At 27.9% G+C, this 17,230-nt stretch overlaps 1 protein-coding gene across 1 annotated transcript in view; it reads left to right on the plus strand.

Annotated features, from left to right (window-relative positions):
* The window catches only part of LOC136979929 (chromatin modification-related protein MEAF6-like), a 34,626-nt gene extending 17,487 nt beyond the window's left edge, over positions 1-17,139 (plus strand). The window contains exons 3-8 of the mRNA XM_067275977.1: positions 3,811-3,898; positions 3,975-4,008; positions 5,436-5,688; positions 9,126-9,154; positions 13,378-13,450; positions 16,912-17,139. Of these exons, the coding sequence (XP_067132078.1) occupies positions 3,811-3,898; positions 3,975-4,008; positions 5,436-5,688; positions 9,126-9,154; positions 13,378-13,409 (436 nt within the window). The 3' untranslated portion in view covers positions 13,410-13,450; positions 16,912-17,139. The remainder of the gene's footprint in view (positions 1-3,810; positions 3,899-3,974; positions 4,009-5,435; positions 5,689-9,125; positions 9,155-13,377; positions 13,451-16,911) is intronic.
* The last annotated feature ends 91 nt before the right edge of the window (positions 17,140-17,230 follow it).

Here is a 17,230-nt window from a genome sequence, read left to right on the forward strand (position 1 = left end):
CTTATTCCCTTATCATTGATCACGTGCCCTAGATACTTCACTTCCTTGGCTATGATCTGGCATTTACTGGGGTTCAACTTTAACCCCTCATCCTGCAGTACTTTCATGACCCTACTAAGTAGCTCCAGGTGGTCGTCTATTTTTTGGGAGAATAAAACCACATCATCTTGAAAAATGAAGCAACTATTTCCTACAAATTTTGCTAACACCTTATTCATAACGTGTTGGAAGTAACGGCCACTATTCTTAGCTCCTTGGGGCATCCTGCATAACTGGAACTTTCCCCAAGGAGTAGAAAACGCAAATATATGCCTAACTCTCGGGTCCAGGGGAATCTGGAAATACCCGGCTTTTAAATCTAAAACGGAAAAGAACTTATTACCATTGAGTTGAGATAAAATATCGTCGATTCTCGCCATTGGATACACTTGGGCTTCAGTGACCTCGTTTATTTTTCGTAAGTCCAAAGTTATTCGGATCTCCCCCGACTCCTTTGGCACCACGTGGATTGGTGAATTCCATTCTGATGAGCTTTCCTCAAATATCCCAGCCCTCAACAATTCACCCACCTTCTCCTTTAGTGCAGGGAGATAACTGACAGGGATTCTGTATTGTTTCACACTAATGGGGTGGTTCGTCGTCAGGCTTACGGAGTGCATGTAATTCTTCATGCCGGATATATCGGCAATCTCCATAGCCACAGCCTTGGGGTATTTATCTAATATTTTTCTAACACTAATTTTTATATTATCGTCTAAGTGATCTAGATTCCATACCTCATCCTGATGCCCCCCTCTACTACTAACATTTAAACTAACGTCATGGTTTCTAATCGAGGGACTTGCCCTCACAACGGAACCTAACTCAGAGAATATCTCGGGTTTATGATTCAAAACGTCCATTCCGAATATAAAATCATAATCCACACCATTAGGAAAATTGATTATTGGAATTGTGAGATCCATTTTATTACCACTTATTGACTTAATTGTAAGGGCCAATGCCTCATTACTCGTAATAATTACACCTGACATGCCTCTAATGCATGCCTCACTTGTGATAGTATCACTTATCAATTTTTTTCTCCTAAGTTCCCTTACAAATTCATTATTTACCAAGGTGCGTTCAGCACCGGTATCGATTAGTCCTCCTACCCTTTTTCCTTCCAGATCCGCCGACATGATTGGCAGCATATGGTCAGATAAAAAAATACAATTGGTTAAGTTCAAATTGTTTTTTCTCTGGTCAATTGTCTGACCCCCCAATTGACCAGATCTTAGTTTAAACACACTCGCCTATTACATTTTTTTGAGACATGCCCTATTTCGCCACACGAGTAGCATCTTCGCGTGTCCTCCCATTTAGTTTTAGGGTTTTTATCCAATTTCATTGTATCTAGCATGTGCGTCATGGACTCGTTCAACTTCTTCAGTTGTACTTCTAATTCAGCCACACGATCTGCCAACTTATCTTCCTTTTCACTTGCATTCCCCGAATGTCCTAAATTTGCATATGCTTCACTAAACCTACCGCGTGTGTTACAAGCGGATTCCACTTCTTCCTCTTCCTCTGCCTTCAATATTGCTTCATCTAACGTACTAGGTTTGGATTGCATTACTTGCCTACGGGTCTCAACTAACAAACCCTTTATGAAGCTCTCCTTGACGGTATTATCCCGTAAGATTTTAACATGAGGATTGTGTGTTACAGCCTTAGAGAATAATGACTTTAACCTACTGCTATACTCACACACTCTCTCCTCCTTTCGCTGGGCTATATTTAACAACTGGCCTAATGGATTACGCCCCTTATCTTTATGAATAAAACATTTTATAAGCTCCTGTTTTAGTTCTTCGTAATTGCTAACTCCCTGATCCTTAAGATCGCAAAAGACTGATAAAGGCTCACCTTTCAAGCGGGCTTTGACGACGCTAACTTTGACCTTTTCATTCCAACTCGCCAATGAAGCTACTTCTTCAACAGTTTCGAAAAATCTCCGGACATCCAGACTGTCACTAGGTAGATTAGAAAAGTAGGGGATCATCCCCATAAAGCCTGTCACCACTGGTGCATTTCCTATCTCTCCCATTCTTTCACCAAGTGATCCGCTTGAAACTTGTTCGTCCATGATTTACCAATTTCGATCTTGCAGAAAGTTCCCGAATTACTAGTCCTTTTACACAACAGGCCTTACCCTTTTTTTTTTTTTTTCAGTATTAATAAGAATCCTTTTACAAAATCCTGTCGCGGACGCCAATGTTCAGTCCCCAATGGACCTAAGTCTATTGGACGAAATGTTCGGGTAAAGGCACATTAATCAAGGACTTTACAGTTTTGTACATTTTTTTACAATAAGGTTTAATAATGAACACATAATACAAAATTAATATATTCTAAATGACATGAAAAATAACGTAATTACAATTTTGGGTTTTAAAGACAAAGGATCGAAGAAATTACTTAAAAAGTAAGATACAGCAATTCACATACCGACAATAATATTCTTCGGACGTTCCTTGAAGTCTCCTTTATATATCTGGCGTGATATTTTTTTATACCATAGAAATGTTCTCCTCGATGGGTCCGGATTTTTTTCACTGTTCAATTGAATGTCCGCATGTGTAGTCTTCCTTCTCCTTTGTTCTTTCACCACAGTCTAATTTTGTCGCACAACTGGTTGGGACCGAAGGGAGAAACCAAAAATGTGTGGTGGACGGGAGTCCAACCTTTATAATCCCCGCCATTGCGCGTGACGTCATGTCCGTTGCTAACCAATCCGCAATGGAGATCGGTTTTTACCCATCCAAAAACCGATATAGGGTACAAAACGAAACGTTAAAAAAAAAAACACAAACAAAGAAAACCCGATACAAATGTATACATATATATATATACAAAAATAACGATATAATAGTGAGCATCAAACACAAGACCGTGTTATTTATTAAACACTTGGCACTTTTCCACTTCTATTAGTTGATCAACTAATAGAAGTGGAAAAGTGCCAAGTGTTTAATAAATAACACGGTCTTGTGTTTGATGCTCAACATATAAGAAAACACGGTTTCAAGAATACCGATATAATAGTGCTTAGGCACTACAAGATCAAGGAGAATGTGACAAAGCAACTAATGGCTAATCTGAAAGCTGAATTCGAAAATTGCTTTAGGAAGTGGAAGGAATGTTGGAATAAGAATGGAGGCATTCTCCTTTCTTCCCAAGGAGAGAGAGTACTTTGATGGGTACCAAGGCACTGTTGTTCTAGGACAGTGATGGGCAGACTTTTTTAGGAGTGAGCCAGATAACAAAAGAAAAAATTTTGGTGGGCCAATATAATTTATTATAAAATGCAATAGACTCAAAAAATAGTATATTTTGAAAATTCTTTAATACTAATGTGATGAATAAAGCTGTGACTGCATTTCAGAAAGTTCAAATATGCAAAAATGGAAGACACCCTTAAATGAATTTTTTTAAAACATTGAAATTGAAAATTTCTGTAATACTGTTTTAAAATCTGCGGCAGACCAGATAGAATTTCTCAGCGGGCCACAGTTTGTCCACCACTGTTCTAGGATAGATATTTTTTTTAACATAAAGTTCGGTAATTATTAGACAAATCAGATATATTTAATAAATTTGTTGAATGTTTAAAGAAGTGTATAAAAAATTTTTAAATTAAAATTGTCATTTTATTATTATTTTTTTGTTACTTTAGCAATTTTTTATAAAAATCTTTCCATTATAAATAATCTCAGTAATAAAAAATACTGTTTATATAATTAACCTTATGTACATTTTTTTGTATAGAACTACTAATAGTAAAGCTGATAAAAGAAATAGAAAATTTAAAGAAGCTGAACGACTCTTTTCTAAATCGTCAATCACATCAATAGCAGTATGTTGAACTTATTTTAAATTTATTAATTCTATTTTAAATGATAATAAGTGAATAAGTATTTTTTACATTTCAGGCAGTCACTGGATTATCAGATAAAGATGATAAAGGTAATATCATTTCTATATTTATTATTATTCATTAATTAAAATAATGAAAAAAGTATATACAGTACAGTACATAGTAATAGCCGATCTATTATCCTCCCTGATTCTCTTAACCACTGATGAACATAATGTGCCAACTAAATATTTTGGCATATTTTGGTTAAAAAATTTTTTTAATAGGTCTACCCAAATATTAGTAAATTCATTATTTTTATTTTAATCTAAATGGTATATTTTGAATATAATATAGTTCTGTACTGCTAGATTTATGCATAAATATTTATTTAATGTCCATATGAATAACCAATAATAACTGCTTTAGTAGGTATTAACTCTCATTCCATCTTCAGGTTACAAACTTTAAATCAAACCGTTTAGAAATACAACAGAAATAATATAGAACAGAAAATATAAGAATGCTGAACCATGTTTAATTAAAACAGAAAATAATAAAATACAAAATAAAAATAAATGATATAAATACAATTAATACATAAATAAAAAATGTAGCTCCAAAAGCACAAAAAAAAAATAAAATAAAATGCTCTGTCCTAAACCAATAAATTTTTTTTTTACATTAGAATTTTGTGTCAAAAACTTTTCTAATATACATCATCTTGTGTGCTTTATTTTTCAGGTAATGACATATTTTTTTTATTTTGCAATTTCATGCAAAGAAACAGTGTGATAGTTTGAAAAATCAAAAATCACAGTTTTCATGTATAACCTGAAAATTCATGAAAAAGTTTGGTTCAATATTAGGCTGTAATTAATCATTCATTGATACCTACAATTTTCAATGCATTATCTGTATGGGTTTGAAAAATGCCATATCATGATTATCTTGCTATGGCCTTTAATAATAATAACCACCATTTGTCAAGTTATATAACTTTCTAAAAATTGTATTATTATTGATCTTTACTGATAGTCATAGTGGTCATTAAGTATTGACACCAAATTAAAGATTCAGGTCTGGCTATCTAGTAAACGTAGCATAAAGTGTAGTGTCATTAGTGCACACGCATTTAGGGAGTTTATATATACTTGCTAGTATAAGCAAACTTTACAAGTTGCATACCCCTACTCTTAACTTATTGTAATATCACTTCATATTGACATTTGATATACATTATACATGCATATTTGTGGTATTGATATTACAATTGTTATAATTTTAATATAGTTTTTGAATTAAATTTATTTTATTTGGTATTCTTAATTGTAACTATGTAAAAATTTCGAAGAAAAAAAGATACTTCTATCTTATTAGTTTGTTTTAATTGATTCTCTTTGAAATAATTATTTCAGAAGTTTTTGGAAATGTTTTTAATTCTTAATTTTATATTAAAAATTCAAGCTGTTGTTTTATATTGAGATTTATATATTATATTCTATAAACTTATCATTTTTAACTGTTTTTTTAATAGGAGAAATTTGCAGTGAATCAGAAATTCAGGTTAATAATAGTGGAAGTGAAGAAAATATTCCACTCACTGAATCAATGGTTAACTCTGTGGATAGAACTGGAATGTCATCAACTTCAAGTAGTAGCAGTAGTTCATCATCGTCATCATCAATAGCTGAGAGTCACTCACCACAAAGTTTTTTAGGTAGTCCCCCAGCAAAAATTGCTAAAACAGCACCAAGAATGAAGAAGAATACAAAAAAACTAAGACACAGGTATCTCTTTGTGTAGGCCATATTTACCCAAATAAAAACAACATTATTTTACACTTATAGTTTATAAAATTAATATTTATATAATAATTAAGTTTAGTAAATATTTTTATATAAAAAAGGGTAATGCTTAAGAAATACAAAACATCTTATTGCTGCTAATTTACTAAAATTTAATACGTTTTCATTAATTATATTAATTATTGTATTGGCAGGTCCTTGAAATAGTTAAAATTTTTATTACATATGGTAGGGACTCTGGTCCCACATCATTTCACTTTGTGATGTCTCTATCTGTCTTCCAATTTCTAATTATACTTTATATCAGGGGTCACCAAACTTTTTCATAGTGGGCCAGATAACTGACAAAATGACAAGCATGGGCAGCATAACCATTTTGTTCAATACAGTACACTGAATACACAAAAAAATAAAGACAGCATATTTATTTACCAATACACAAACACAATTGCTGCAGCAAGCTTGTAATTGCTTTTCTTAGAAACTTCATTGTAGGTAATTACACAAAAAGTGCTCTGATAACCAAAGTCTCAAAAAGTAGCTGAATTTTTTACTTCACTGTTTTTCCTAAAAATTATATTACTGTCAGATGCAAAAAGAGATTGAACCAATTTTGGCATTTTTACTTACACTTATTTAAATTTTTTATACATAGTTAGTTTATCTACAATCTACGATATTTCCATATAAATAAATATATTTTAGCTCCTTTGTGGCACAGTGTAGTGGCAGGCTGGATGAGCTGACTTCACGGATCAGATCCAGCCCACACGCTGTAGTTTGGTGACACTTGTTTTATACGAACAGTTGTAAATAAGAAAAGTGTAATAAAGAACAAATAATGATAAGACAAAAGAATGTAGTTAAAATAATGCAATCCAAATTAATAATAATGAGCAACTTCAAAAAAAAAAAAAAAGGTAGTTGACCTTAGTGTTCTAGGAAGCATCAAAAATTGATCTTTAAACTGCATAATGAATAAACTAAATTTTTGGCATTATAGATTTTTAGATAACATTTAATATCTTCTTTTTGACTGTTATTTTACTTTTCTGTAAGAACTTATTCACTTAATTGTGAATGAGTTATTAATGCCAATGTAATTTTATTATCTGCATTAATAGTTACAATAAAAAGCACACTATCTTTGAGGTGAAATGTATTGATTAATAATAAAAGTACTATTGGTTCATCTTCAGGGCATAAGATTCTTAAATAAAATCTAAATATTGTCATAGTGTCATTAATGTCTAGCAAAGAATTTAAAAATAAACAAACATTTCTCTATTTCCAACTAACAAACTTTACTAAAAACTACTTTAAGCTTAGATTAGTGAAACTTCTTTTAATACTAAATAAAGATCAGTTCATACTGAGAATGGAAAAGAGAAGAGAACATATCTCCTCTCTTTTCTATTAATCTCTTCCCATGAACATTCATACTTTAAAAGAATGAAAGAGAATTCTGCATGTTCTCTTGGTACTTGCAGTTTAAAATAAAGCTTTGAAAATATAGCTGAGTCACAAAATTTTTTAAACATTAGAGTAAATGTGGTTAATTATTTCAAGAAGATAGAACAGAAACTATTATAGCCTTATAAAAGAAATTAAGAGAAATGATCCTAATTTTTAGTATTTTAAGTAAGTTTTAAATATATAGGCCTATATATCTATATGTAATATCTATTTAAATATGTTTTATCTTAAAATATAAAAAACGATAAATTATAATTCATCAAAAATAATTCTGCTCTAATTCTAATCATTTCAATTTTATCAGTCTCCTTGTTAAAAGATGCAAAGGATTGTCAGCTAGAAACAAAGAGAAAAGTAGAACTTTTGTTGACTTCTCTCTTACTAACGGAACAGAAGTATTTCATCAGTAATGCACAAAGTATCATACACTATTGGTGCCATTTTTTCTTCCATTTTCCATTCTCATGAAGTATGAACCAGCCTTAAAGCTTTTCTTGTTTGCAAGAAGCCATTCCAACATCATTGATAAAGTTTTGTTATTTTTTTTATTCATTACATTAGAATTTACAATCTATATTTTTCAACACATTCTAAATTTTCATTAAAAAAAAAACAAAGATTTAGAATGTACTATCTATGGTGTTCTTTAGAAAGAAAGAAGCTTGACTTGTCCTCTTGCTCCCTATAAACCTTTTCTTTGATCTTCTTCTTCCAGATTTACTATGTTTTCTAGAGAAGGCTAATAAGGAGGGGCAAGAGGATAAGTTGAGGAGGAAGAAAAAAAGTTAGAAGAGAGAGGAAGTTCCAAACATACAAGAAGGCTTAGATCTTGAAGACAGCACAGTAGAAGCAGAATTTACTATTTAATTAATTAGAATTAATAATTGTTAAATCTGTCAAAATCTTTTCTGTACAGCTGCTTTGCATAAAGATTTAAAAATTATTCATATTAAATATTTTTAAAATTAGGTATTGAGAATTGTATTTTATAATAAATGCCAATCACTGTCAAAAGCACTGAAAGATGAAAATCTTGATGTGATTCTAAATCTAACATTTTTGTTTACATTTTTATGATATTAACAAAATGTCAGGATTTTGATGGATAAAGTATTGATTTAATAGTATTTCATTTCTCTGTTACATGAAAAAAATCTGATTATTACATACAAGTAAGAAGACTTAAATTGATTCCAGATTTCCTGTGTATTAATTTATACATATGTTGAAAGTTTATAAATTTAAGAAAAATAATAATTTATTTGTGCTAAAATTTTATAAATACCAACATTTTTGAAAAGAATTTGATTTTTGTGTTAATGGCTGTACATAAACTACCAATCAAAACTGGTTATACTTAAAGACAAAATAAACCAATATCCAGCACAAAAATGTAAGCAAAATTGGTCATGATGGTAAGATTGTGCCTTACGTTTTTGTGCTGGATATTGGTTTATTTTGCCTTTATTTATTAATGACTATATATGTTTTTATAAATATAATCATAATATTTATTAAACAAAACTAAACTTAAATTTGTCAAAATTATACTCGATTATTAACTACAAATAAAGTATAGCTGGCTCACAACTTTTGTTTACCTAATGTATACATAATTGTAATGCATCTCACAGTAAGCAGAAGTGCATCTCACTCCAGATTGATCTTTTCTTTCAGAATATTCTAAATTAATTCAGTTATTTTTAATTATTAAATTTAATACAAGATGGCAGCTTAACCACCTAACTTTACTCCAAACTACACAATAACTTTATAGATAATTGTTCACATTACAGCTCAGTTAAAATCTGGCTGTATTGTTTGATTATTAAAACATTTAATTGATTTGATAAAACATTGTTTAAAAAAAAAATTTGGAAAATTAGAATTTCTATTTTATAGTTGCTCTAATAATTGTTAATAATTTTTTTTATTTATTTCAGATTTGAAGGAAAATTAAAGAAAGGAAGAGGTAAATAACTCAAAATATTTTTTTAAATCTACAATATTTTACAGTCTTAAAAAATGATATTTTACAAACAATTTAAATACAGTCAAACTTTCATATTATGAACTTCTATATAGCAAATTTCTTTGTATGACAAATTTTTGCATTGTACACTGCTCTTTCAGCCAAAAAATATATGTAAAATTGCATCTAAATAACAAAGTTAAATTTCTGTATAACAAACGAATTTGTAAGGACTATCGATCATTAAAAGTCAATTATGCCCATCTGTTTTGAGTTCAAATTTTGGTTCAATTTCAGGTGTAATCTTTAAACCATTTGTAAAACCACATCTCAGATGTGAGAAACAATCATCATTACCTTTTAGAACATCATGTAATCTGCCCCCCACATAGTAAAAGAGGAGGAGAAGATTAGGTCCAAATGCAGTTGTTGATAGATAAATGATTTATAATTAACAAATGTCAAAAATGCTAGAAAGGTGATAATTTTTAGGTTAGTGAGTATTTTAACACAAAAATGTAAACTTACTTAAAATTAAAACTATGTTTATATTACATTATTACTGTATATTTACTGTATAGTTTATATTAATTTAAATTACATAAAATAACAAAAAAATTACATTAAAATAATACTTTATTTATCAAAAAATGTAGTTTCTGTATAATGAAATTTCCCTATAGCAAATTTTTTTCAGGATTTAGTGACTTCATTATATAGAAGTTTGACTGTACTTTTAAGTTTTATCAATGTTGTAGTTTCATAAATAATATAAATTAGAATTTTATGTGAGAAATTTCTTTGATGAAATATAATTTTTTGATATAATTCAAAATTTTATGAAAGCAGAAATTATTAACAACAAAAAATTGCTTTATATACATGTTTTTATGTTTCAAACAAAATTATTGTTGAATTCTTAGAAAAATTCATATAAAATCAGTTGAGAATGCAAATTTTTGTACAAAACTTCTTATATACAGTGGAAATTAAATAGATGCAAGTACTTTTGACATTTCAAAATATCAAAAGTACTTGCTTGTATTTAATTCATGAAGTAAATAAATTTAATGATAGAAGACTTCCTTACACTATATTTGGCATCTTATATGTGTATATAAATTTTTACAGTACAATCATGGAAATGCAATTATCCAAACTAAACTTGATGAAACCAGGAATCTGTGGGATAATCCAGAAACTCATTTGTGTTTTCAGTACATCAATTACTGTAATTTAAAGTTTCATTAACTATAAATACTCTAATGTAATTACTATATTTGATTAACTCAAAATCTGACATAATGTTATGTCTAAGACTTAGTTTTAGGACACTGCAATCAACAGATGGTGTAGTAATTTCTAGTTACACAGAGTTTGGTTTCTGTATGCCCTCTACGGTATAAATTGGGTTGCTAATGTAATGTACAATTTTTTTACAATTACGTATTTTTGGAATAAAAATTATTTTCTGCAGCAGCATATTTCCATTAGTAATAAGCAAGGCTGCGGAGTCAGTAAAAAAGCACTCAGCTCCAACTTCGACTCCTGATAATTTTAGTAGGCTGACTCCCAACTCTGGCAAAATTAAATACAGTAAGATCCCACTTAACGTGGAGGATGAGTTCCTAGACGACAAAGCGCTAAATGAAACGGCGTTAAATGAGGTCATTTTAACAGAGTAAATAGGGAAAGGGAAACACGCAACCAAAAATAAATAAATTTTACTTTAATTTTAAGTTATTTTTATATTAATTTGTATAATAATATGTGATAAATAACACAAACATATGCACACAGAAATGTAAAGTTCATTTTTTGTGATGAAGGTCCTGGCTCTTTTGAAATTCTTGTGTTTTGTGATAAAGTCACTAGTTTCATTTGTCACTTTTTTTTTTTGGTAAGCAAATGTCTATATCAAGAGATCAAATCCAAAATACCTCATCTTGCTTTTGCAGTTCTTTCAAAATCTGGATCATTCGCTACAATTTGATCAACGATTTTGGTTATTGTTACCAAACTTTTACTAAGGAAATCTGTAGAGAAATTTTTTGGGTTCTTCGTTTTCAGAATGACTATTTTCCACTTCTACATGAATTCCTTGTTCTGCCAGTTCTTGAAGGTTGTTGTTGGTAAGAAACCTGCTGTATCTCCTCAATATCCTGCTCGTCTACATCTACTAATTCCGCTGTATCGATTAGGTTGACCAAAGTCAACCTAACTATACAGCAATAAGCTATTCTCATTGAGAATTCTTGGCTACCTTCAGCTATAACTTCTTCCACATTTTGTTCATGCATTTATCAATTAATTCTTGCCAAGCGAAGTCAATATTTCTTATGGCATCCATGATGTTCTGTTTCTTCCTAAATTGCACCGAACAAACATAGATTTAAAGAAAGTACATCTTTTTCCACCTTTTGCTGACTGGTTCATGTTTGTAAATCATCGTATTATATATGAATTTGCAATAATTTGAATCAGCGTAAATTTTGAGCTTTTTTTTTTAGGCTTTGAGCAGACCATGTTTTATCGAATCAGAATTAAGTGGGGTCTTACTGTACCAAGTCATTTTATGGGGGGGACAGAAGTGCTCCCCACTCTGAACTCTGAAAGGAGAATGGGGAATTTACCCAAATACTTTTATAGTTAGTATTTTTATTATTTAACTTACATTAATATTTATTTGTATAAAAAAGTTAATTTTTAACAAATATATAATAAGAGGTAAAAGAGGGGATGATAAAATTCTACATTTACATATCTTTATTCTATAGCATTTACGCTTCAATTTCACCCTTCCAGAAAAGTTAGTCCAACTAAAAAGTATGTAATCTAGCTACTTCAGCTCCTTGTTCAGAAAATAAAAATATATACTCTGATCAATTAGTCTTGCTCATTCAGAAAAATAGAATACTTATTTAGAGTAGAGATGATAAAGGAATGATTCAAAAATATTCAAATTCAATTGGGTCAAAATAATTTAACTACTAAACATGAAAAGGGAGAAATGCTGGATTCGAGAGTCAAGAAAAATGTGTCAACTTTGACTCCAGCTGTTTGGACAGATTATGTTTTCAAAATAATTTTCATATTTTTTTTACTTTATAATCTGTGTATTTAAGAGTTTTATATAAAGAATATGATAATTAATAAATCAGTAACCTATTTGAAAATTTTATGTCTTTATTTTATGGACTTTATATCTAAAAGCCTTCAGATTTTTTATAATTAATTTTACATAAAAACTATATAATATTTAGGTTAAATAAATATTATAAAAGTTTTTTATGCTTTTTATATACATATACATTAAATATATGTAATATATTTAATTTTTATAAAACAAATCTATATAATTATAAAGAAAATTATATACGTAATCCTTAATGTACACAGTACTTGAATTGCATAATTTCAGTTTAACATGATATTTTAAGATGTAGTAGTTTTATTGATAAAATTTGTTTAGGCCTATGCTTACTATTATGACATTGCAATCATGTCACCTCTACTTTCAACTTATTCAAAAAGAGAGATGCTTTTCCATTTTGTACTATGTCTTGAATTCACACTATATGTACTAAAATTAGCTTATTATCTGGAAATTTGTAAAGCCAAACAACATTGGGCTACTTTTCCACAATTACATTTAATTAATTTGTTTATGTATCTGGAAATTTATTAAAAATAAATAAATAAAAATAAGAAATAAGCTTTAATAATGGATTTTATTGAGACAAGACCCTCAATGCATACAGTAAATTAATTAGAAAAAAAAAAAAACTGGAATTGAAGAAGTTCATAACAGATGTGACATAAGATTTACAATTGGAAAAAGAAGAAAATTGTTTCCTTTTCAAAATGAAAAAGAAGATACAGAAAAAATTTGTTTTTGTTCATTTCAATTAGTTAATATAATAAATGATACCTTGGAATCTAACCCTCCATTTTCCATATAAATATTAAGTCTCTATTCACACAGTTTCAATTCTATATTGAACAATCTACTGTGTAAATCAAGGGTTAAGTGTATTATATTAAAAGAATGTATAAAATTTTTTAAATTAAAACTGAACTGTATTATTTTCAAACTGAAATAAAATATTTAGTGATATAACAAATTTTAATAATAGTATTACAAAATTGTTGAAATTTATTTTATAGTTTATTATAATCATTCATTGTAGCTTTAAAATTATTTCATTTTTTTTTTATACTAGGAAAAAATTATACAGTGAATATTTGTCGGTGACTTAAAAAAACAACTGTGTTGGAAAGAAGAAAAAATCATCTGTAAGTAATATTATGCATTGAAATTAATTATAAAAATATAAATAATTCTAAAATATCAAAATTGTTTAAATAATTAAAGTAAAAATAAAATACATATTCTGTTTCAATTATTCTGTTATCATCATTTATTCCATCATTATTGATTAACTGAAATTTTTAATTTATTGTGAAATCTGTCAATGAATTAATTTTTAGAAATTAGATTATTTTTGAATCCTTTATTTTTTAATTTTTTTCTTAAAACATGAAGCTGATGAAATATGGCAACTAATTAGAAAGCTTTTATGATTCTGCCCTGTAAAACATAGTGTGATAGACTTCCATATTAAGAAATTCTTTATTAGATATCTCACATAGTAGATATAGCTTTTATTTTCAACATTATTTGAGACACTGCTCTCTTAGTAATCTTTATTACGAATTTCTCTTTACAATGAATTTTTTCAGTGGAATGTTGAAAAAATATTTTTTTTGCATTGTAAAATATTCCTATTTAGCAAAATTTAATTTCTTTGTAATGAATTTTTGTAAGCTTGTAAGTAATTTAAGAAATATTTCTCTTGCTAAAAGTTCAAATTAGGTAAAAGCTAACTCATTGCTGCAACAATGAAATACTAGTATTATACTAGTCTCGTGACATTTCTGTTTGAATAGTTTCAAAAAGCAATCCCTTTGGAAAGTATAAGAAATGTCTTTTGAGATGAAATTTTTGATCATTTTAAATTTAAAATGTTAGAATCAGTCACTGAAAGTAAAATAACTTTTGCTAAAAAATAGTTGATTACTGACTATTTTCAGCATAAATACATAAGAGTGCCTTCTGTTTGATTTTTTTTCATATAAAATGCATACTTTGTTATGAATAGAAGTACAAAGATATTTTCATGGAAAGTAAAACTTAATAAGATATACTGTTTATTTTCACTGCTGGTGTATTTTCTGTAAAATAAATTCTCTGCATTTTCTGGAGACAATTGTATGGAAGTTTAACTATAATTTAATATATAAGTCAATTAAGCTTTTAAGCTTTATAGTTTAGATAAGATTTAGTTGGCATATTACTGGCTTATTTAATTTATTTTTTTAACAAATATGCAGTACTAATCAATTAACTTTTTATTATCATCATCAACAATAAAAAAAGATAATAAATAAGATAAAACTTTACTAAACAATATAGGTATATTTAACTCACAAATGATGAAAAACTAATTTGATATATCATTTTTGAATTAAATTAGAATAATATCCTACAAATTTATTCTTTTAAATATTGACTGTCATAATTTTAATCTTTCCTAATGTAAGAAATTTATAGGAACATAGTGAAATTTACAGATGTGGTTGCGTATAGTGTATATAGAGCCTCATTACTAAGAACTAAGAAAACATGAAATTTTTCTCCACTATATTGAAAGTTCTAAATTTTAATTACTGTGCACAATTTCTGTTAAAGATAAAACATAAATCCAATTTTAAAAATTATAGAATAATGTTAGACTTATATAAAAATGATGTCTTCCATATTTTAATAACGAGAAGGAAAAAACCCCATTTTTTTCTGAATTACATCAACTACAATAACATTATAAGCAAAACAGAATATAATAATAATTATACCAGTATATTCATATGATACAGTGTGATTTCAGTGTGATTTAGACACAATTAATGAGCTGACAATTTTACATTTTATTGAAACATTCTTAAAATTAATATTTAATTGCATAAATAAAATAGCTGCTAATTTCAATAAGCTTAATATTCTGACATTGGAGTAATGTTAGATTAGTTCTTAACTGTATATAAAGTCATTTTTAGAAAATCATATTGCGTCTGGAAATAAAACAACATGATATTACTCTAGCTTTAGAATATGAAGCTAAATAAAAATAATCACAAATAAAAAAAAGCATCTGATGTTTTCAAATGTCAAGATACTCCTGGCAGATACTGATAAAATATACAATGAGTATTATATTTAGTTGCTGACATTTTCACATCTGTGTAGTCCAAAAGTAGAATAGATATTTTTTTGCCTCAGGATTAAAATGCATGAAATTTATAATTGTGCTTTTTGTCATCTCTCTAATAAATTAAATGTTAGTAATTTCTTAAACCTAAAATTTTATTAGAAAATCTTATTAAAATTCAGTAACCTCAATATATTATGTTGAAAGAAAAATGATTTCCATATTTTTTTGAAAGTATTTAATGTTCTAAGTATTCTTTATAATTAATTTTGAACAGATTACAAAATTAAGTCAGCTGAAATAATTGACTTTTTTTATTACATTTATCATTATATACTTTAGAAAAATTCAGTTTTAAATTAAAAACTCCATAATACATCTTAATCCAGTAAAGAACAAAAATTTAATGGAAAACTAACATTTTTAACCTTTTTTAAATATTCTAAAGATGGAACATAAATTTGAATAGAAAACAAATTCAAATGTAATTGGATAGGTATATGTCATCACATCACATGTGTAGGCTTGAATAAATAAATAAATTATTAAACACAAATTAATTTAGATAAAAGAAAGGTAAATACAAAATATATACCTTTAAGTATTTTGTTATTATTAAATAGGTAAATATTGTTATTTATTAAATAAATAGCGATATCTGGCAATCGTTTCTGATGCAAAGGTAACAATGCGATAGTAGTCATCTTTTTTGTGATGGATTCCTGGAGTTCTTTGATTCTCATAAGGAGCAATCTATACATGGCACTAATAATTATATTTATAGTACCATTCAACTCTATTGATGGAGAAGGTTTCCTCAAAAAGTCAAACCAAGCATATTTTTCAGATAAACTTATTTTGTTTGTGTTAATTTGTTTAAGTTCTGATCACTTGCAATTTTATCATAAAACTAATTGCAAGTCACAGTTTTGCTTTTATAATTAGCTTTTCTTTCATGACTTCAATACTTCATTTTGACTTTTATTCCACTACAGGGAATTTATGAGTGAAAATAGAAGTTGTAGTTTCTGAAAAACAAAGGAATAATTTTATCAAATTATTATATCTTAGAATTCAAGATCCTATTTCAGCATTTCATTAAATATTTTAACCCAACCCTCAGCTACATTGATTTTTTTTTCTTCATTCAAATTCTTCAAGTGTTTGGTTATCATTATTTTTATACCCACTGATCAAATTGTCAAATTTCATCTGCTTCTGTTGACCATGAAGTATTATTCATTTCTTAGTATTTTTATTGTTTTTCTAACTCATTACTTAACATAAAATAGATTACTTAAAAAATTTTTTCTCTATTTGAAACAAAAAATATCTTAAAATTGATTTTTAATGTTCATCTTAGAATCATAGAAATAGCACTTTTTATGATTGAGAAAATACAGAATATTAGGAAATTAAAATGTAATATACATAAAAAAATTTATTTTAGAAAGGCATTTTTGTTAATACTTGTATTTTTGTTTGTAGGTTTAAAGATGTTTTCTACTTATGAAGAAAGATAGTTTTTAGCCTACCATATTTACAAAGAAAAGTATACAAAAAGTATAGTTTTCTACTGTTCAAGAGAGATTATTTTGTCAAAGAAAGATGAAAAATGTTAATGTTCAAAAAATATTTTATTGGCTTTTATATGGAAAGCAGTTTTATGAAAAAATTCTTAAAATAAAAATTCTTTATTTTAAATGTTTAATGTAATTACATCTTGTTGTCAGTTTTATATTACTTAACAGTTACCCTAGATATTGTAGGTTAATTTATTTTGTTCTAAACCCAATTGCAAAATATT

The sequence above is a fragment of the Centruroides vittatus genome, unplaced genomic scaffold (genome assembly GCF_030686945.1).
Source record: "Centruroides vittatus isolate TY-2023 unplaced genomic scaffold, ASM3068694v2 contig_651, whole genome shotgun sequence".
NCBI lineage: Eukaryota > Metazoa > Arthropoda > Arachnida > Scorpiones > Buthidae > Centruroides > Centruroides vittatus.